General features: G+C 41.7%; 1 protein-coding gene across 3 annotated transcripts in view; it reads right to left on the reverse strand.

Moving 5' to 3' along the window:
• Positions 1-22,336, reverse strand: part of LOC126391718 (intermembrane lipid transfer protein VPS13B-like) — a 347,897-nt gene that overhangs the window by 115,587 nt on the left and 209,974 nt on the right. For all 3 annotated transcript variants that reach the window (XM_050046621.1, XM_050046623.1, XM_050046622.1), the window contains exons 32-33: positions 7,978-8,181; positions 3,055-3,181 (exon numbers count right to left, since the gene is read on the reverse strand). In XM_050046621.1, coding sequence (XP_049902578.1) covers positions 3,055-3,181; positions 7,978-8,181 — 331 coding nt within the window. The remainder of the gene's footprint in view (positions 1-3,054; positions 3,182-7,977; positions 8,182-22,336) is intronic.

The following is a 22,336-nucleotide window of genomic DNA, read 5'->3' on the forward strand; positions in this document are numbered from 1 at the left end:
TTGTGTGTGTGTGTGTGTGTGTGTGTGTGTGTGTGTGTGCGTCAGAGCAAACTATGGATTAGCTGTTACACATTGTCAAGGGGCACGTTAGTGTGGACCGACGAGGCATCAAAGAGGCAGGAAGTCTCAGAGAGCTGTGCCAGAAAACATCAGCTGTATAAGCAGAAAGGTTTGAACTCTGTGGGTCAAAAAGCCTCCATTACACGGCGGGCTGGCGGAGGGATTCCTAATGAGGAAGTTACTGTATGTTAGGAGGCAAACCGTAAATACTTCTGACATCTCACATAATCAATGTCTATTTTCATATGGACAACGGATTGCGAGAGTAATGGTTACAATCAGGGTTAGAACAGGTCATGGTCAAAGGACCTTAAATGTCAGTGTAAGTGGTGAACAAACCTCTACAAAGAAAAATATGCAACCTCTGACTCACTGAAAGTTACTTAGAAAATCTTCCTCCATATTATTAACTTGGAAATATCATGTATTGTTATATTATATGTTAAATTTTTGGCTGCCAATAAAAGTCTAAATGAGAAAAAAAAAAGAAAATCTTCCTCCTAAATTTTGATGATAAAATGTACCTTTTTTGCTTTTACTTTGACTGTGTTAATTAGCTTTCCACAGTACACTCTTGAAGTCCTCCCATACACATTTTAAAGTATGTACAAATACTCTGCTATGATTCATATTTTGTTTAAAATGGTTCTCCCACACAAAGTTAAAAAAAAAAAAAAGCAAATACAACAAAACAGAAACTCTGAAAAGGGTTCAGAAGCACATCTACTCTTTTATCCCTCATTTAGGAAATCTGGATCTGGCCTACGCCTCACCCACCATCGCTGCTTAGGGCAGATTTAACTTTTGCTTTTCACTTTCTCCAGCACTGCTGGCACTAGGTTTGTTGTTTACCAAAATTGGCAACTAGCAGATGTATGTAATGGTAAGTAATGCTAAGTGTATGGTAGTTAGCATCTTTTATTTGTTTATGTTGTTTGTTAGCTTGTCGCAAGGTTGAACATTAACTTTTTTTGTCCACCTGCCACTGTGGCTGGTGGATTCCAAAATCTACCCACTACTCAGTAGATTGTTTGTTTTTTGGCTTGTGAGTGAAGCAAATCTAGCAGCCACTTGCAGAGTTTTACCAGCATTTGGCTGATGGCTGGTGCTAATTTCCAGTCCTGCTCGTGGTATCAATTGGCAGCGGCTGGCCAAACATTAGTGTTTGAGAAAGATACAATAATATGTACTACAATGGGGTTTTAGAAGTTAGTGGAAGGAAGCTCAAGTGTGAGGTACATCCAAAAAGTCCTCCACTGGAGGTTTCAGGTTTTTTTGCCAGTGTTGTGTTGAAGTGTGTTACCCATCGATATGTGTTACCCGTATTAGACAGCAATTTGCTTTCATATTAAATGACCAGAGTTGGAAAAGGGTTACTTTAAAGTAATCAAAGCACTTTACTGTGTTACTTTTTTTAAAGTAACCAGTTACTTTACTGCGTTACTCCCTGAGTAAAGTAACTCAAGCACTTTTAAAGTACTTTTGAGAATTCTATATTTCCTATTGGCCAATGGACCACAGGGCGCTAAGCCTACATTTTTTTGAAGTTATGGACCACTTGCCCTTCACTGAGATCCAGTTCTCCCATCACAGCCGTCACTTTGACCAGTAGAAACACAGAATGATCTGCTGTTGTAGACAACTGTATGACAACAACACCCCAGCATTTTTAATATTTCCTCTAGGGATGTTACCACACAGAGTAAAAGGGGGAAATGATGGTGTGAAACAGCAGAGGCACTTTGTCAACCCAGTGAGTAACATTACTGTCATTAGCATCAAGCTAGCAAACAATGTTACATCCTCATGGAGACGGACATAAAGTATTAACATTAACAAATAGCGGTGGGGCTTTTACTCACCACAACTGCAGAGGCTCCCAGCTTCATTTGAAACAAACTACATTATAGACGGTCTGTTATTTATTATTCCCTCTGTGTTTTTATATTTTTACTTTTTATTCGCTCCCGCTGTCTTTATAAAGTTCACACATCGCGCCGTCATTTTAAACTCAACACTTCCTGAATTTCTTTCAAATTAAAAGCCCCTTATAACCTCGGCTGAGAGAATTCCTCCATTTTCTAAATAGGCTTTTATTGTGAAACATTTATAGGAGCTTGGTTGTGGAGGATACAGTAGCTTGTATGTTTATGTACGGTACTTCAAATGTAGCTCCTGCCATCTGCTGACGCTTTTAGGTGACTACAACAACATTTGGGCTGGCACATGAACAGACACAGTGACTCAAATAATAGTAAAAGTAATTAAAATAGGACAAGAATAACCCGATGACATCACACACACCGTGAAAGACGACCGGGGATAATTGGTGAGTACCAGCGTGTAGCGTGTACCAGGCATAATGCAAGTCCTGAGTCTGAAATATGTCTGTCAGCGAGTCCTCCTCCACCTTTTTTTTTTAGACTCCACCGTAGACAATGGCAGCATCTCCCCGTAGCTAGCCACAAGCTTCATGACTTCTTTCAAACTGATAGGTTTAACGTTATCTCCGTTATTAGAACCAAAAGACAGTCGTTGCTGTTTCGGAGCTGAAGGACCAGCGTTCTAAAAGTAATGGAAGTAACTGATGGCTTGTTTGAAAATGTACTCAAGTATTTGATTACTCAAACAGCAAACTAACGCGTTAGGTTACTCGTTACTGCAAAAAGTAATCAAAGTACTTACAAAGTAACGCATTATACCCAACTCTGTAAGTGACGTACCTAATCTAGCTTGCCCGACATACGTTTGAATCTCAGATTTTAGGAAAGTACACAGATATGCCCCCCTGCAGTAGAGGAATGTGAAAAAACCTCACTAGTGACGAACTTCACACAGATACAGGTCAGCATAGTCATAGTCAGACATTTTAGGGGACATAAGGAAAGAAAAACACACTTTTAAGTAAAGGGGGACTTAAAAGAGAAGACATCAAGAAAATACAAGAAGATGCAATGCTGGATACATTAAACGCTACGCTGAGTGGATACTGACCTCTGCCTGTCCACAGTCAGGGGATAGATTCTTGCTGAAGATGATGGCTGGGGCAGCAGTGACCCGAACAGAAAAGTCAGTCAGGATTGGTGTCAGGATGGCGCGTCGCTCCTGGTGCCTCCTGATACTGAATAGAGATACATACAGGATCAAACTGTTATCAGACATCTTTTCAGATAGGCTCCATAACTTATTTATTGCCTTTAGTTTTATCTTAATAACTAAAAAAAACGATTGGGTAAATTTGGACATTTGGAGATCATTGTTGTAATCAAAGCTCTTCGGTTGGAGATACTGTTAAGCAGCTCTACTTGCAAAAACTTCACGGACATTTTCATTTAGAAAGTATTAATCACTGAATTCTATTTTAGGTAAAAGTGTACAGTCCGGGTGTTAAAGTGATGATAGTATTACATTCCAACACAAACAGCAACCATAAGGGACCACTTACTCACTAACATTCCCCAACCTTTATTTACTAATAACTTGTTATGGTTACCAGTTGTAAAATATTTGTAACACTGTCTCATCTGCCTAGGAATGACAAGTCAACACAACACAGTCAAAACCACAAAATGCTCAAAAACCGAGCTTTTGTTTTGCCCTTAGCTGACAGGCAGACACACATTTCAAACTCGCTCTGGCTTTTTAAATTCAAACCAGTAGGATGAAAAGCTAAACTCAAAATAAGAGACTTCAAAATTGATTTTCCCTCGCAGGCCAGACCTGTGCAATATTCCCATAAGTGAGCTTTTTTGAAATTTCTGGTCTAACACATTCTAGCTGGAAGCTTGAATACGGTTACAGAGACAGAGTGAGACGTTATTTGACAAGTCTCAATTGGGAACACCCCTTAATTGTATACATAAGATCAAATAGAGACCTTCTCACATCAACTCTCTCCATTTCACTAATGTTCATTCCCACAATCAAGTCATATTTGTGGGAACATTTGTTAGTAGTAAAACAAATATACAAGGGGGCTTTATAAAGTGGTGTTAATTGCCACATCTGCTGCTATTAAAACAATCAAGTGGTACAGCTTCCAATATTTATAGTTGGCCGGGATTATGAAAGGCCCTGTTTCTAGGTGGCCTAGAGTACAGTACTTAACCAGAACCAATATCATATTCACTTCTACAACACAAATGTGCATTACCAGTGCCCTTAAGGGATTATTTTCTGACACATTTCTCTGCATAGGGAGTTTGAGGGAGGCCTAATTCGGAGGTGAAATGATCTGTGAGGCCAATTGGTGTTGGCTAATCTCCCCTCAGACAGGGATTGAAACAATGAGTGTCTCGTTGCAGGGGACAGGTGCTATCATTCACCAGTAAGGCTAGCAGGCGTGAGGCTCGGTTTACCAGTAATATGGGGTCCCCTGACTGGGCCGGAGAACTCTGCGTGTGTGTGTGTGTGTGCACCTTTGAATGGGTGTGGTGCAGAGCACAAAAGATGGAAAAAATGACTTTGTTTTCATACTAAGCTACATAGTGTGAACAGTAAGTTGAGATATCCGTGGCATGGACAAAAAGAGAGAGGCCTGCACTGGGTGGCTGACAGGAGGGGAGATGGAGAGAGTTCACAGCTCCATGACACGGGTCTTTCCTAGCCGGCAACTACACACTGTGATGAGGACAGATCCTGTCAGTGGATCCATAGTGCTGGAATTTCCTCGCAAAACCTCAGGAAGCCAACTGAGGCCACTGCAGATCCGCAACTACTGGAATTGAACCCAAAAAACTGCAGAGTGAACATGCCACGAGTCCAAAGCTGGAGAGAAAGAGAGGGGGGGGGTATCGATGTAGGGAATGAGGGAAAGGTGTGAACTTTGGAAGTGGTGTGTGTCAAAACTTGTTATAATCGAGGTGGTGTATTTCTGTGGGTGATTGCAGCAGACAAGTAAAGCTGTGAACTTGACTCCCCTTTCCTCAGTGTGTTGGAACATTCTAAATCACATGTTCAGTTATGACTCGGTCATGGTGGTGGCTGAGGCTGGGGTATACAGTGCAGCGTGTGGCAGTACAGCAAAGCCCAATTTCCAACAGAACTTCCAGTGCTGTTCCCGCACAGCAAGGAAAGAGAAGGCCACCACAGCCACCTTGACTGATTTGTTTGGAAGCTAAGAGCGAGTGCTGGGGGAACTTTAAAAACCTCAACAACGACAACTTTTTCCTTCTCAGCGTGATCACACAGACACATACTTGCTGATGTGTATTTAATTATTAAGGATGGAGCAAAAACCTTTTACTAGATCATTATTCGCACTACAACACACTGTTGGCAACAAGTCAATGTCAAACTAAAGTGAACTTTGTTACAGTATAATACTGTTTCAATCCCTTGAGTAGAACTATAACTATTAAGCTACATGTTAGGTCATCCTATAATCAAGTTCTGAATAGAAATCCAGACCTAGTATGTCTAAAGAAAGTTGAGTCGACTCAAAAGGCATTCAGCATCTTCTGAGGCCCAAAGTGTGAGCCCAAAATCTCACCTCATTGCCCTGTTAGACAATCTGGCCTTGGCACTTGGCCCAAGCAGCCCAGTTTTCATCGACAGAGAAACAAATTGAGAGTAAAATAGAAAAACTGCAAGTGGATTGAGCCTCAGTAGCCCTTTACTCATATGAGCTTGTCAGACTTAGGTCCAAGTCTGCTACTTAAAAGGCCTGTTTTACAACAGACCCTGGCACTGTTGGAGAAGGCCAAGATAAATGGGGATTTTGGGATAGATGGTCAAAACTACTGGGGACAAAGGGAGAGTAAAAAGAAATCGGGGTGGTCTGTTGGTTAGAAATACCATCCCACAGATCCGCTTTAGTGTTGTAGTCGAGACCGGACTCAAGACCACTTTTTAAGGGTCTCCGTCTCGTCTCAGACTTAACTGCTATTTATACACGGTCTTGTCTTGATTTCAGACAAAGAGGACTCAGGATTTTGTTTCAAGACTGGTCAAGACCACAACCACAGGGATATCACAGAATTGACCGTGTTATAGGACTGTTAAATAAAGATGATTAAGTTGGTTTCAGCTCCTTAGAGTTTGTTTTTATGTGTTTGCTCATAAAAAACAAAGGGAAATTCCCAGTGATATAATTCACCTCAATGCCTATTGATTATTTTATCAAGCCATTTACACACATACTGTTTATACAGTATGGCAATAACAGCAGAGAATGAAGAGGAATCGTAATTTGCTCTTTGTGTGCATAACAGGAATGTGGATCTTTAAGATCAATGTGAGTGGTGCCTATGGTTTGCATGTTGCATTTATCCTATGTGTGTCTTGTAAGGTGGGGCTCACACTGGTCTGGTCTTGGTCATAACTTGGTCTTTGTTTTGGTGGACTGTTGACTACAACACCAGCACACTCCACTGAATCACTGAAATACTAAGAAACAAAAGCTCTACTAGCTTGCTCATTCTCAGTCACTTTGGCACAGCCTTATCTAAGCAAGTGAAATGAAACAATCAGATTTAAGAATTTCTATTTTTTAATCGACCAAAAAACGAGTGGAGACAGCATTGGTTATTTTCTATTCAAGTTTTTTAAATTTTCTATTCAAATATGAGTTGATTCAAAAAATAAAATCAACACTTTGCAATAAAGGGAACACTTGAAAATATAAACTAAATTTACTTAAAATAACCAAACTTGATGACTGCATTATCGCTTTCACCATCCTTTTTATAGTGATGCTTGCCCCATGTCTTACAAAGCTTATTTTCAAAAGTGCAGTCAGCACCTCAACTTTAACTTCAACTTTAACCTCAACTTTAACATTTGCCGAACTTTGCCTAAAAAAGAAGTTTTGGTTCAACCTGGAAGAGATAAATCAAACAACTTAATGTCTTAATTAGAGAGTGTAGAGCAGGGAGCTGAGGTCCTACGGCAGGTCTAACAGCTGAGGGCTCAGCATCAGTATCACCAGCAGCAGCACTATTCCATCATGCTTAGGTGTAAGACATTCAGTAAAGAAAATACCAGTGCTCATGATAAGCATGTATGATTGTTTGTATGTGTGTGTGTGTGTGTGTGTGTGTGTGTGTGTGTGTGCACGCACTAGAGAGTGTTTTTGTCTGTGTATCTCAGCCAGAATCACTCTGCTCTGATGACCTGAGGGCACTCAGTCTCAATCAGGCTCGTATTGATTCTGCACTGCATTCTTCCACAAGGCTTATTTTTAGTTGACAGGGAACAAATCTGGAGTCTTTGCCTGTGATTTCTGTGATTTTTGGGTCTGTTCCCTCTCAAAACATGAGTGGAAAAAAAGGACATGGGGCCAAACAGGCTGTTACACTTGTGCTTGTTTTAGCTCCCGAGTCTATAAAAAAATGACAGGGCTTGTAATTATGACTGTGCATGGAGAGGCTCCATGATAGGGTGCTAACTCAATAACTACATGCTGCTCCCACATCAAGACTGATGAGATAAATTTTGGGACATTTACGGCAGATCACACACACACAGCACCTGACTAGGGGTGTAACAATTTCATCTAGCAGCAATGGGAATAGTACTTGTTGTGGTCATTGTGAGGGGTTCATCCAAACAGGCAAAGAATCTCAGTGGGGTTCTCTTTCTGGCCACCTGACGAACATTCTTTCAATGAACACAAACATTGTCCTGGTTTAATATGGCAGGTTCTGAGATACTAGACAATACTAGTGATATGCTCTTTATGACTCTGCTTGTTTCATAGTCCTGTGTTCTTTGTGTTTATGGTAGTAATATGTTGTTATGTTGGAGTGGAAGAGGCTGAAGGCTGAAGATAAATTACAATACTTAAAGATCAAGCAGTTGGAGGTTTAAACACAACGCAAAATGAACCACTGCCACAAGTCTTTGCATGCAAACTATTAGTTAAAAATCAATAGTGTTTTTCAAAATCAATACTCAATACTACCAGTGTGTCCTGACCTGCTGGCCATGTTCCACTCCAGGGCCGGGTTCTGGGAGCTCCTCTCACTCTCCGTGGACACACCTCCTTTGGTTCCCTCCTTCTCTGGCTTGAGTTGCTCCCACTGAGCAGTTCCAATGTTGATGGACTGGAGGTCGACCTGATACTGCCGGTCCTCTACCTCTGAGCCCGGGTCACGCAGGATGCCCAGGTGCAACGCACGTCTAGAGGGAAGAGAAAGAAAATGCTATTTGTTTGAATCCCATAACAAATCATGTAGTGTGTCAATAATTCTAGGAAGCCCAGTTGGGCAAAGACTTAGATAAGGTCGAAAACATATTGCAGAGGGTAAAGCACGAGTCACATTCAACTAGCAGGTGTGTAAAAGTCCAACTAACCTAAATGTATAAAACATGAATAGGTTTTATTTATTGTTGTGGGGGTCAGCCTGTACTTATAAAGTCAATTACAACAAAGTAAATGACTCCAGGAGTAGACCAGGTAGTCTGTAATACTGAACCAGTAAAGAGGTTCTGGCAACAGGCCCTAACCACTTCTGACTTCTTTCTGCCCTCTGTCTACTCAGTGGTTTAGAAGCACAGGTTTCTTGCAGGATGATTTATGACTAAATCAAAGCCTCTGGTGTAGCCAGGCCTCGGATAAATAGCTCCACAGGCTTCAGGTGAAATCATTTGCCTTTTATAAAGAACAGATTTATGCCAGCTTATCACTGACAGTAAACATTGCTTAAACCCCTGGCTGGACAGCACAGTAGTCTGCAGACGTGGGCTCTTTCTACCTCTCTCTTTCTATTTCTGTCTCCAGAAACACAGGACTTCTACAGTATACACAAACTGTGATATGGTAGAAGAGATGTAGAGATATGTCAGGAGTGGGCAGCGCTGTCTCTGCAGCTGAGCTGCTACAGTCAAGTGAGCAAACACTGTCCCATCAGCGCCAAGAAAAAATGATGTCATCTATTTTGCCTTTGAGAGACAAGATCCTGACGAATTCACGAGGCAAAAGGAATAATCAAAATTCAACATCTGCATATGACATCAGGGCTTTCAGTTCGTTATGATATGTTTATTTGTGCTGGTGAATTCAAATGAGAGCTTAAATGGTATAAATAAGGGCTTAAAATGGCTACAGATGTAGCGGCAGCATGAGTAGTTTTATTTGTTTCGGCAACGTCAATGGCAATTTTCATATAGCGTTTCTCTCCCTTAGCCACACTGGAAAGGCCTCTACCAGAGCGTGATGTTATGACAATAAGCACCAAGTACAAAAACAATGGCAATGGGAGATCAGAGGTGTATAACTGGATTTAGCTGGATTTGTTGACATACAAACAAGTGAAACAGATCCTTAATCAACATTTGGAACCACATTTATCAACAGAGTATAATATAAATCAAACCAAGAGCCCTGTAAGATTTGGGTGGGATGTGTCAGTCTAGATTCATTAGGGCTTTTGTAACAGTACCTCCATCACCCTCCCCAACCCCAAACTGTATTTTTCACATTAAACAAACCACAGTTACCTCATATGCTTTCCAAATTATCTCTTAACTTCAGCTTATTTAGGAGACTCTCTTACTCATAATCAACATTACATGGGAGTCTGCAGCCAAGTCCCTGCATTGCTGAGCTGCAGGGTCATCTCCAATGACATAAATAAATATGATAAACATTTGTCTTGGTCATGCAGCCAGTGGAAACCGGTGTGATTTAATATCAAAAGACATATTTCAGCCAATCGCAGGAAACGAGAGAGCTTCATTTCTGACAAATGAGGAGGGGAGGAATTTTGGAAGTTCCCCTTGGGGTGCAATAATAATTGAAGCCAGACTTTCTTGTTGTACATGTGGGAGGAAAACACTGGTGGTTTGACATATTTGATTGGTCATGTGAAGACCACACTGCTTGGCCAAGAGGAATCAGAGAATGCCTTGGGAAAGCACGGCACTCACTCTGCCCACCATATACACGGACGAACTAAAAACATACAGAGCGAGGCAGGTGGAACACACCCTTCTGCTGGGTCTCGGATGCCATTATCAGACATCTGCCTGCCACTACCATGTGGAAAATATGGAGCAAAATGAAAATAACAAGTCATAAATGACATGCTTTCGCAGATGAGGAAGGCATAGAGGGAGGGGAGGAAGAGGGGGAAGAAGAGGGGGAGAGAGCGGGTGAGGGAGAGAAATTTTTCTCAAACACAAGTACTTAGTTTTGCCCTTGTTCCCGAGCCAACCTTATTTTAATTGCAGGAAAAGACCACAGAAACATTATTTTTTACGACAAAATTCTGCTATTTATAAAAACGGATCAAAAGCTCTGCAGTAAGAACGCTCTGTTTCATGGCATTCGTGGCTATTATTTTAAAAAACATTTCTCCCTCTTCTGACACAATTTAAACCCAATTTGAGTCCGAAAAGCCACTGGGCCGCTCTCGCATCAGAGCTGAAATATGAGGGCTCGCGTCCAACATTATTATGGCTCAAAGTCAAAACCTCCATCCAATTCAAACCCTCCAGTGGGAAACAGCAGACAAAATAGTGAAGGCATGGCAGTGTTATGTATCTAGAATGCAGGACTTGGAAGGAGCAATTCACTGGTACTTCATCACTGAAGAAAAAAATAATGATGTTCCAAATTCCTTTGAACAGCAGATATGCAGACAAATTTACAAATGGGCAATTAATTGCAAGTTATGTTCCTCTGTTTAGCATTCTTTGGGTCTATGCATGTGCTGGGCAGAGCATCAATCATGATTTGTGTTATTAACTAGACGTGTGGGAGGACTGAGTGCTTAACATGCAGCAGATTTGGGAACGTGTGCTGAAGTGGTAATAGGATTCGAGGAGGAACCTTCTGGGCACACGCATAACACACCAGTTAGCACACAAATTAGCTAATATGCATGTATACACTGATAAACAGCAAATGAGCTCATGCAGGCACACACTGCTGCTGCATGCCATGGAGGCATTAGGTGTAACCAGTGGAGGATTTACTTTGCTTCTGCACACAACTTTGAAGCAGCATCCAGACTTGGAATATAGAACTTGCACGATAGGAGAGAATGAATTGCAAGAAAAACAAAGTGAAATATGTTTTAAGAGTGTTACATGGATACAGAATCATATTGAGCAGAGCCAATGGGTAAGTAAGTAAAAGGGCTTGTTGAAAAAGAGCGAAAGTGGAATCTTAGAAGTGCCTGATTACCAAAGCTATGGTTTTGAAGGCTAACCGTGGTTCAAGGTTGTAAAACAAACCACAGTGGGATCTGGTTGAGGCTCAGGGCCCAATAGTAGGAGTGTGGGAGCAGTGGGCTGTGTCATAGACTCTTACCGAGGGGATCCTGTGGGGCAGGGTGTATCATGGCCCTTGGCTTTACATGGCCTCCCACCTTCCTCTCTCAAGCTCCATCTATCCCACCCCATCCCCATCCCCTGCCCCAGGCCAACGGGGCAGGAAGCACCGGGGTAATACCAAGCGCCGCTGGCTTCTGGATCTCGTCACTCTGAAACCCGCAACCTGAACCCACAACCCCAGACCTGTTTTTCACTCCATTTCCCCAACAATCACAAGCAATACATGTCTGCTTACACGTTCAACAGAGGCAGGAGTGTATGTAAATGTGCGTGTGCACATGCCTGCAAGTGTGTGTTTAAGAGAGACAGGGCCCTCTGCGTCTGCTCTCCTGGTAGAACATACATGCCGAGTAGAAATTTCATTGAGATCTCCGGCTTAATTCGGCCAAGTCAAGCTAAATTAGTTTTGTACGCACACGTGCTATATTTCATGAGTGTTCCGTGTTCTTTGTTTTGAGCAGACCTCAACTACTGTATATTTGAACTGAAAGAGCACATGCTACGTGAAACCCTGAGGGTGCATGTCTTGCTGTGTCATTTAATTTTGTGGAGGGGTCTGTGCAAACGCAAAAGGAACATTTTTTGTGAGAGCAGCATAAATAGTATCACTCATCTATAAATTCTAAAAAAGAAAGTGTTCAATTGCGGTTTTGATATTCTTTCTCTGTGGCTTTGAATGTTATTAGCCAAACACTGTTAGCACCCAGCAGCTCCTCCATGGTATGTCTGATGTGGAGAGGCCAAAGCTGCACAGTGGCTTCTCAATCCGCTTGCTGTGACTCCTAGAGGCTTAAAGCTGAGTCCCACTGGGCCTGTGTGTGTGCCGAGGGGGAATTCATAAGCATTATGATTCATGAAACTTGCAATTACTTAGTAAGTTAAGCACCCCTGCCTACGGTGGTCTGCTCTGAATTGCCAGAAATTCGGCAACTTCTGAGCTGTGGATTTATGACCCCAGTCAAGTCCAATTGCTGTTAATTTGCATCTACCAATTATAGTAATTAAGGCTCGGAATTAGAACGCTGAGCAGCCCTCGGAGTGAGAGGGGAAAATGATGTCGTGGAACAACGCTAGTCAGCAGAATATAAGACCCAGTCACTCAGGGGTTTTTATACTGCTGCTACTAAAATCATTTTTGATGACAAGAGCTTTTTCAACAGGAGTCAAACACAGTCACAAAAACAACAAAATATCCAAGACAACTAAGCTACAACAATACTCCAAATTTGTCACACTTGGCAATAACAAGGTACTTACTGGTGGGTGTTTTAAGCCAAGTACAATAATTCCAATCTATAGTTGATTTTCTTCCCTTACTGGAACAATACGCAATAAACATAAATTGCTGCTTTCCCCATTGTGTCAAGGCTTTGATGTAGTGACACTTTCCCATGACAAAAATTGAATAATCTATTCTTTTTTAGCCCAACAGCATTACTCATCTCCACTGCTGCTCCCAACAGAAGCCTGTTATTCATTAGGCTGATTGCACTTTAAAGACACTCATACTCAACCAATTATATCATATTTACACAAGATCTTACGAGGAAACTATTACTTCTATATACAATACAAGCAGGGCTTAGCTCAAGCCCATGCCACCCTCAAGACAATTGTACATGATAGGAGTTGAGCGAAAGCAATACAGAGGAAGGCCCTCTGTTTACAGTGACATGGTGCATACCAAAAATCAGTGTTTGCACTTTGATTTCAACATATCTTAATTACAGGAGTCATTTATCTCCCATGCAGTTTACATGTCAGAGAAGTTATATTGTTATAAACACAGTCGGTATTAGAAGTGTTGCTCTGAAGACACTGGCTAACATGTGCTCGCCATGATGGCCTGTTAAAGATGTCAGTCTGGCCGGTGTAATTTATAGGCTCATCATGCACTAATTCAAAATCTGCTCCTTGCATCACAGCTCCATGTTGCAAAGAAGCCATGAGTGAAGATTGAACAGATATTTCATTTGGCTTCGGCCAATGCCTTTTTCGTGGAATTCACACATGCCAGTGACTATACAAATTAAACTGCTAATCTTTCATCATATTCTCTGATTCATTGTACAGTTAAAACACACAGTTTGCTGCAATCACATAGTGGACACTTATTAATGCATTATAATGAGAAAGTATTTTTAAAGCCATATAATATCATATATCCTTGGCTGTATATCAGTCACAATGTTGATGCAACTCCAATCTTACATTTCAGTCTGAAGTACTCTGCAGTTCGTCCCTGCTAATAGCATTGCAAGGGCCTTTTATTGAAACGCACAGATGTCGTCCTCATCTCCACTGCTTCTGTTCTGCTTCACACACACACACACACACACACACACACACACACACACACTTTGCCTGGTCTGTTTAGCCTTAACTGTGCTCCTCTCCTGCTTCTGCTTGCATGTAGCTCTAAGCACGGAACATTCCTGGGTAACAGGGACAGTAATTCATCGGCTTTTTAAGGGCACTGACTTCTCATTTGATTTCTTCAAACAGTAGGTACATCTGCAATGGATCTACCGAAAAAAGGCACCTAGGATCCTCATTTGTGAAAAAACAAAGTTGTGGCTTCTGCTGAAAATGGCTGACATTTTTTGTGTGTGAACCTGTGCATGCATCAGTCCATCTTAGATGGTGGCATTTACAATATTATCACTTGGAGGGTGCTGTTGAGAATTACTTTGAGTCATATGTGTGTCACCACGGGACAAAGCTACCATTTTTCCCATAAAACTGTGTGGGCCAGTGCTTGTGAAATCACTTCCTCTGTTAGCAGCTACAGATTTGATATGCTTCCTCCCTGCTCTGAAAACAGACATAACGCTGCCTTTATAAAACATGTCAGGCAGAGTTTTTGCAGTGGGTCCCTGATGCAGAGGTGTGAAGGGAATGCCTCACTGACTTCCTCAGACCTCAGATTGAAAACAGATTGTGTCCCCACCAAGCAATTTCACAATGATGTAATCCCACTGCCATTTTAATTTGAGAGGCCTTATCTTTAATTAATCGCTAAACACATGCGTGGAATAGATTATTCATAACTGGCTGCAGTAGGGAACATGGCAGGGGTAGCCAAGGATCTGGCTTGCCCTCATATGCAGTCATTTTCATCAAGCTAAAGTCGAACAGGCACATACCTCAATGCTACTTTTACACTAATTAAAGGAAAATAATCCTTTTGCTGGAGGAAGATTCCAGATCCAAAGTCTGTCCCTGGTCTCTGGCAAGGCACTCAGCGTGTTCACTGGTCTGATTGACAAAGCCTGAAGTGAATCAAACCTCTTTTGAAACATAAAGGAGTCCGAATCACCCAGGACCAAAACCATTTATTCCAGCTGACGCAGTTTCAAGTAGATTGACGATAATTGATGATACAGCAAGAGCAATACTTGTACAGCTGCACCTCACATGTTGTATCAAACATGCTGTCCAGATTGTCAGAAAACACTTGGAGCAGTGATGCATATTCTTCTTATCATTCCCAAATCTTATCACTTGTTGAGTAGAAATACATGGTCGTCATCAAGACCATGACCACACACTACCAACCCAAACAGGCATAGCACACATAAACACAAAATATCTATGGTAAAACTGAAACCGCACTATGCATTAAAACATAATGCTCACACGCACATGCAGTATACATTCTCTCTATGATATGAGTCTCAAACCAAGATGGTTATAGTCTTCAGAGCATTCCTTGTGATTTACTCCTGCACATAAATTGTTCACTTTTATGCTCCGGCATGGAGGGTGTTTTATGGAGCTGTAAAATTAGGCCCACTTTATGGATCCAACAGCATGAACCACTACTGTTTTTTCCACTTGATATTGATTAAGCGGTTCAGCATTGCCAAGCTGGTTCACATTAGTGTACACACAGGCGTGTTGTGTGTATTTTTTGAAGATGCTCATTTTTATCTGTGAAAATGAGGGTCTTTGGCAGAGCACTTTGAAGTTGATTACACATTGTTTACTGCAATTATTGAATTCTGACAAATGTTTAAAGCAACGAGATTACATATCAAGGCCTTATCCTTCGTCGGATAAAGAATGAAAATTTTCCTAAACAAAGTCAGGGAAATGATGGCCATATTTGATTAGGTTAACGTATGCTACAGGTTTAGCAGACAGGCTGAACAAACATGTAATCGGATAGCTAAAACAGTAGGTCCTTCTCATTGACGTTTGCCTTGACCTTAAACAACATTTTGTTCTAATTCAAATTTCCTTCCAGCAAACAAAGGCGGAATGAAACAGAATACAATGACTTGCTGCTGGAAGCTCCCACATAATGGAATTAAAAACTTATGTCTAAATCACAAGCTTTAAGGAGAGACAGGCCGGACTTTGAGAATATGAGAGCAGCTTAGAAGCCCCTGGTGCGGCCCAAGACTACACGACTACATGCACTTTCTCATGAGATAGTGTCCAAATACTTTTATGTCAGCAAGGAAAAACAGCATAAAATAATTACAATAATGTGGGGCACACATGCTTCCTACATCAGCTAATTCTTCCTCCTCTGTAAATGACTGCGGAGCCAGTGTTTATAATTCTGAGGCGGATCTCGCATTCATCCAAACCGCCGAGTGTATTTATACAAAGTGACATTTCTATATGGGAGATTTCCCCCTTTTCCCCCGCTAACTGAGGAAATCACATGCGGGTAGTGAACTCCCGGGCTTACCTAATTCCACTGTGCTGTTGATTTGGGGAGGGAGAGGGACTTAAAGAAAAGACTGCAGCTTCATTTACAATCAACAAGAAAGAAAATGTAAATGTAGCACAAATGCAGCTGAAGTAAAGGGGAGGTTAACAGAATTAGATGAATGCAACTTAGCTCTGAGTCTGACAACTTTATAGCAGACATTTTGACTTAGTGGGAGAAGTACAGGTGTTCCTAATGACATTAATTACAGCTCCTTTCTGTTCAAGTGTCCCGGTAAGCCACCACAGTGTGACAGTGAGCAATTATTAATGATTCACACCTGTTCTTTCCTACTGTGGTATGCCAAAATGCCAACCTTGAAAAAACCCTATCTGGATAATTTTCTCACAGAAGTACTATGATTTCAAAGCACTGATATTTGATTGATATGGAGCTGCCACCATAGTGCAAATGCATGATCTAAAAAAAAATGCTACAATGGAGACCCCACAGTCCTCTAATCCCTCCACTTAAAACTATCAAGAAACATGTCAATACAAATCACTGTCAATAAAGGCAGTGACAGCTGTGTTCTCTGGCTGATATCTGTTGTGTCACACGGTGTCACACTGTCATCAAACAAGTTTGCATTTCATTACATCAATCCCACTGCTTCATTTGCAAGTCAAGTGATCCAACTTCTGTGGTTTAAATTAGATTAAAGTTCTCACTTCCTCTATTGGGAGGGGACGGGAGAGAAATTGGTCAAAGAGATTATGAGTAATCGACAGAACTGTCACATGAGAAGAGATTTGGTGTTCTCAGAATGCCCTCATCAGGTTGCTGAAATGGCTGCATCTCAGAGACCTACAGGAGGTGTGAGTTAGAATAAAGGCTGCACTCAATCAGCTTCATCTGGAGCCAGTCACACTGAACATGTGCAATGACAGTGTACTCTGAGACTCAGCCTGAGCTAGTTGTTTCTCTGTTTGCTGGCAGTGCACCTTGTTCCAATAAGGAGGAAGAACCATGCAGCATGTGAGAACCACAAAAAAAGAGATAGAAGCTGAGGGAGACGAAGTCCTAAAAAGTGACAGAGAAGAGGAAACGGCTATGTGACACAGAGTGAGTAGAAAGGCTGCATTGTACTAATTAAGGAAAAAGTGCATGAAACCAAAAAAACAAAACTCAATAAAACGTAATGATAGAGAAATTAAAAGAGGCAAGTTCTTGTGGAATATAGCCTCCATAAACAGTTTCCTGCTGCAACACCTCACCTCTGTTCCCTGCTTTCAGTTCTATGTTTTGTTGTTGCATGACCGTCATCTTTACATAATTGCCTCTGCAATAATTCTCTATACTCTTCTTTTAGTTTCCTCTATCTCATAACATCTTATTCTTTTTTCTCCCCTCTCCTCTCTTGCCAGTCAGGGTTTTGGTACAGTGACTCCAGAACAGTGAGGAGGAAGTGGCCCCTACGGGCCAGGCTCCTGACAAACCACAACTCTAAACAGGCGGTGCTGTGAAAATATGGCATTCAAACAACACAGTGCCAAAACTTCTGACCACCACGCCAGCATCCAAACAGCTGCAGGCACTGAGAACATTTAATGGGAAAAAACAAAGAGAAAGAAATGGACAGAAAAAGGGGACAAATAATAAAAGAAGTAGCAGGAGGGGGGTTTAAGAAAACATGCAAAACAGAGCTCCAGCAGCGTCTGTGTTGAGCTGGAGACCAGAGTGGGCCTTGTTTTTATTAGAAGGAACTAAGAGATGAGAAAGACATGATGCTAACACGTCAGCCCCCTGAGCCTGTGTGGAATGGAGTTTCTACCCACTTAAAAACATACTGAACAGAATCGTATGTTGCAGAGCAAGAAGCTGCAGGAAGAAATTGACTGAAGGATGCTGTAGGAAGGAAGAAATGAAGAAAGAGTACTTCTGTTCAGTAGAAAATCTGTACAGAGAATGGCCCAGGTGTAAAGAATTAGAGGAGATGGCACATCAAACGGGGCTGTGCTCGGCCTCTTTCCTGTAGCCCTTGTGGCAGGAAATGCTCTACAGCATCCTGTGAGCTGACCAGAGAGAAACTGATGAGAGGGAGCAATGAGGAGACCAGATAAAGTGGGAGGTGAGGAACAGAGCAGGGCACACGTAGAAAATGTTCAGCAACACCCTGCAGAAAAGAGGAAGATCAGGAGACAAAACGGGGGGAATAAGGACATAGAGAGAAACAGGAGAAGGCCTAACCGAGGAAGTTCTATAGAACAAGAGAGAACAGGGCAAGTCAGCAAGCAAAGAGAAAGAGAGGAAGCTAGAAGGTACGAAAAGCTCTACAACATCCTGTAAGATGAATTGGCACTTATAGGCTAGGTGGAGGGGAATAGGAGAAATTGATTTTTTAGAATGCATAAAGACTGAACCATGTATAGACAGGGGAGTAATACAAAGCAGGCACAGGGTTGAACTAGACCTGTTAGGGTTGGATGGAGAAGAGGATGAATTAATTAAGGGCAGAAAGCCTACTGTGGAGAGTAGAACATATGATTTGGAAGGCTTTGATGACACAGAGTAGAAAATGCTTCAAGAGCTGGGAAAAATATTACATTTTTTTCTCCAAACTGACGTTTTGCAAAAGTTCCCTTCGAGACATGTTGTAAAATGTATCTACATGTATGTAAAAATACTCGGCTACAATTGATATTATGTTTAACATGGTTTTCCCACATAAAAAGTGGAGAAGACCAACAACAACAAAACACCTAAAAGGGGCTGGAAGCAGAGCTACTCTTTCTTGCTCATTGAGAAATTCTAAATCTGACATCCGCCTCGCCCATCACTGCTACATGCGGTAGGTTTTACTTTCACTTGTACTAGGTTGACTGGTGAAAGGAGAGTGCGCATCAAGGTGGCTGGTGTTACCATTAGAGGAAACATTGGAGAGATTCAGCCATACATGTTTGAGCCTCAGTCAGACCCTGAAGATCTGTTGTGTACCAAAGTCGGTGACTAGCAGATGTATCAGAATTATAAGTGTAGTTCGCACCTTTTATCTTCTACGATGGAGTTTTTGTTAGTTAGTGGAAGGACACCCCAGGGTCCAGTTTACATCCAGAAACTGCACATTCTACCATATTTGCTAACAAAACTTTAACTATGCTAATGCTAATTCTGCTCTCTGTACTGACAGGTCTGCTCTGCGCTGGAGGCTTCAGGTTTCTTTGCTAGTGTTGTATCAAAGTCGGTGATATGTGTTTACCTATTAAACAACGTCTGGCTTTCGTATTAGTGATTTACCTAATCTATCTTGCCCGCGGTACATTTGAATCTTGTCGCTCCCTTTAGTAGAGGCATTTAAAAACATCTTTCTAGTGACAAACCTTGCACAGATACAAGTCAGTATAATCAAGATCAGACATTTTAGAGACATAAAAAAAACACATTATTGAGTGAAGGAGGACTAGACTTTCAAATGGTAAAAATAATAACCTAGTGACTGGTTAAACCATGGACAGATACAATCTAACTGTGCATGTGCAAGTGTCGGAACAAATATAGTTTGCACAGTGTGTGTGTGTGTGTGTGTGTGTGTGTGAGGGAGAGAGAGATAGAGAACATTTGTGTGCTCCTCTGTACAAAGTCTGACATGTCAGGTTTTGATGTGTGAGCTTCTTGTCTCCCTGTGCTGCCTGTTGAACATGTGTCTGTCAGCTGGAGCTGTCCCTCAGCCTTCAAACCAGCCCTCTGCTCCTTAAAAAAACTCTTATGTGGCTTTAAAATGCTAATAACATCAGTCCATTACCAGGCTACACATAATGTGAGGCCTTCAAAAAACTCCTTTTAAAGCCCTTCAAATGCCTTCTCAGTTGTTAGAGGGGGAAATGGAAAAATATCAAGGGGGGAACAATGATGCTTTAAACACTGGCTCCTCATCATTACTGAGGAATGGAAGGAAGTCTTGCCAACAGTTGGACATTTCATTTCAGCATAAATGTATGGAGCAAAGCATATTTGCTCAAGTTAATAATTTTTGCCCGTGTTACATGTACGTAACTAGAGCCATGCATGTGTGCGATGATAAAGTGACAGGGGTGGGGTGCTGATTGGAGGGCTGTTGTATGTGTGTGTGTGTGTTTGTGTGTGTGGGATAAGATGTGGAGAGAAGAAAGGGGACCACCACAGTAGACTTGTCTACATGGTGGCTTCACATTTCCCTCTGCGGTTCCCTCAAACCTGCAGCCGAAGTAACATGACTGACATTCACACACATACAGACAGACAGACAGACAGACAGACACACACACACACACACACACACACACACACACACACACACACACTGCACTTCATTGCAAATCTTCAGCCTCACAATGCACCTACCTGCCAGTTTGCTAATCTTGATCCCATGGATAACAGCTAATGTGAGGAGCAAGCAAACTATTGTGTTTGACTAAGACAGTCTAGAAAACACAATACCTGTAGGTGCATATCCATAATATAACTCAATAGCATCTTTAATGCTGGGCTCAGACGACAAGAGTTTTAAAATCCCAACCGATTTTGAAATCGGGTTGCATCATGGCTTAAGGAGAAACTTTACAGATTATCTTCCCCTGTTCTCAAACATGCACACACTACAAAATTTAGAAATAATGGCTCATCACACCCTACAAGATGCTATTAACATTATTTTGCCAGAGGGAGCAACTCACATGGTCTCTCTCATGGGAAAGCAAATGTAAACTGAATAGAAACTAACTTGGTGCGACAACTTGCTATAATGTCATTAATGCTTTGCAGTAAGAAAAACAAAAGCAGACAGCTAAACAAGTCTGGATGAGAAACACAGGCCAATGCGGGTTATTTATTCTTCAGCAACAACTGGAGGTGAGATTTTAGCTGTCAGTTTTAATATCTGTCAACAATAGTGTGCTAGCTACAGTAAGCCTCAAGGACCAGAGGGTTTACCCTTGCTTGGCAGCACCATCAACTGCTCAGTACTGTATTGTAATTGTTGAGATTTTAAATGCTAAATATCAAACATGTTGGCACACACACTGTAAAAATAATAGATGTAGCGACTGTGACATCACTCATTGGCTTGTGGACTCCTGTTTTGAAGCCTCAAGTCTGGAATTACGGCCAATGCCATGTTGTTTTTTTGGAGCAAGAAGTGCCCATATTTGAGCGAGAGGCTGGAGCTGTGGAGAGAAGTGATAAGCCGAGGACACTATCAGCAAGCAGCCTGACACTTAAACCAGCCTGCCCTCAATCATGCATTACTTTAAGCTCTAATAAAATGTAAATGGGTGACTTATATAAAAATTCATCCCATACAGGTGTCATGGACGGTAAACATGCTTATTTCTGTTGTAAAGTTGGGCAATTTAACATGGGGGTCTATGGAGATTGACTGGCTTCTGAAGCCTGCCTCAAGTGGCCATTCAAAGAAATACAGTTTTTGGCACTTAGTGTTGGCTTCATTTCTCAGCCTCAGAGGTTGCTGTTTTGCTTGAAATTATCGGGGCGACCCTGATGAGGCTGCGAGTAGTTCGGGAGGCTGAAGACCTCATCTGTAAACCTCGCACATTACCAGATAATTTGGACTGAACATCGGTTTCAACCAAGGTCCCAGACTGAATTTCACTGGCATTCAGTGTGGCACCTCAACTACATACACTTATTTAGTTATACATACATTGAATAATACCACAGGGGCACTAATAAGGATTGTTAAGTAGCAACTTAAGTGGCAGACCAACACAGAACATATGAATGTAGACGGATGAATCAAACACATATATAAGAGTTGATAATACACTGTACATTAAATAAGCTATTTGATATCGAGCATGCTTGAGTAAAAACAACTGGTAAAGACCAGGAGGAGGAAGATGGTTCAGAGCCCTCTTTAATGCCAGCCTCTGGTTCTTTCAAGTCTGCTCGGGCCTCCTGGGGTTGTAATGTGCCTCTTATTACACAAGCATTAGGCAATTACGCCACTGGTTTCACATTGGCTTCCCAGAGCCACAGAAGAGCTTGTGGCTTCACACATGGACATTTGAAAGCATCTGCACATTCCTTCTTTCTTGAGGTTGACTTCTCTTTTTTTTTCTCCTTCGTACTTCTACTCAATCCTCCAATTGCCTCTGCTCTGGTCTGATGTTCTACTGTGTAGCCTACTGATAAGTGCCACTTGGCAGGAGACTACTGACCACACACACACGAATACACACACAGACATATATGGGCAGATGCCTACAGAAAAAAACACAGGGCATGCTTACAAAGAGCTGTATATATACAGAAACTTAACATCTAATTTCCTCTGAA

Source organism: Epinephelus moara, chromosome 6 (assembly GCF_006386435.1).
Source record: "Epinephelus moara isolate mb chromosome 6, YSFRI_EMoa_1.0, whole genome shotgun sequence".
Lineage (NCBI taxonomy): Eukaryota > Metazoa > Chordata > Actinopteri > Perciformes > Serranidae > Epinephelus > Epinephelus moara.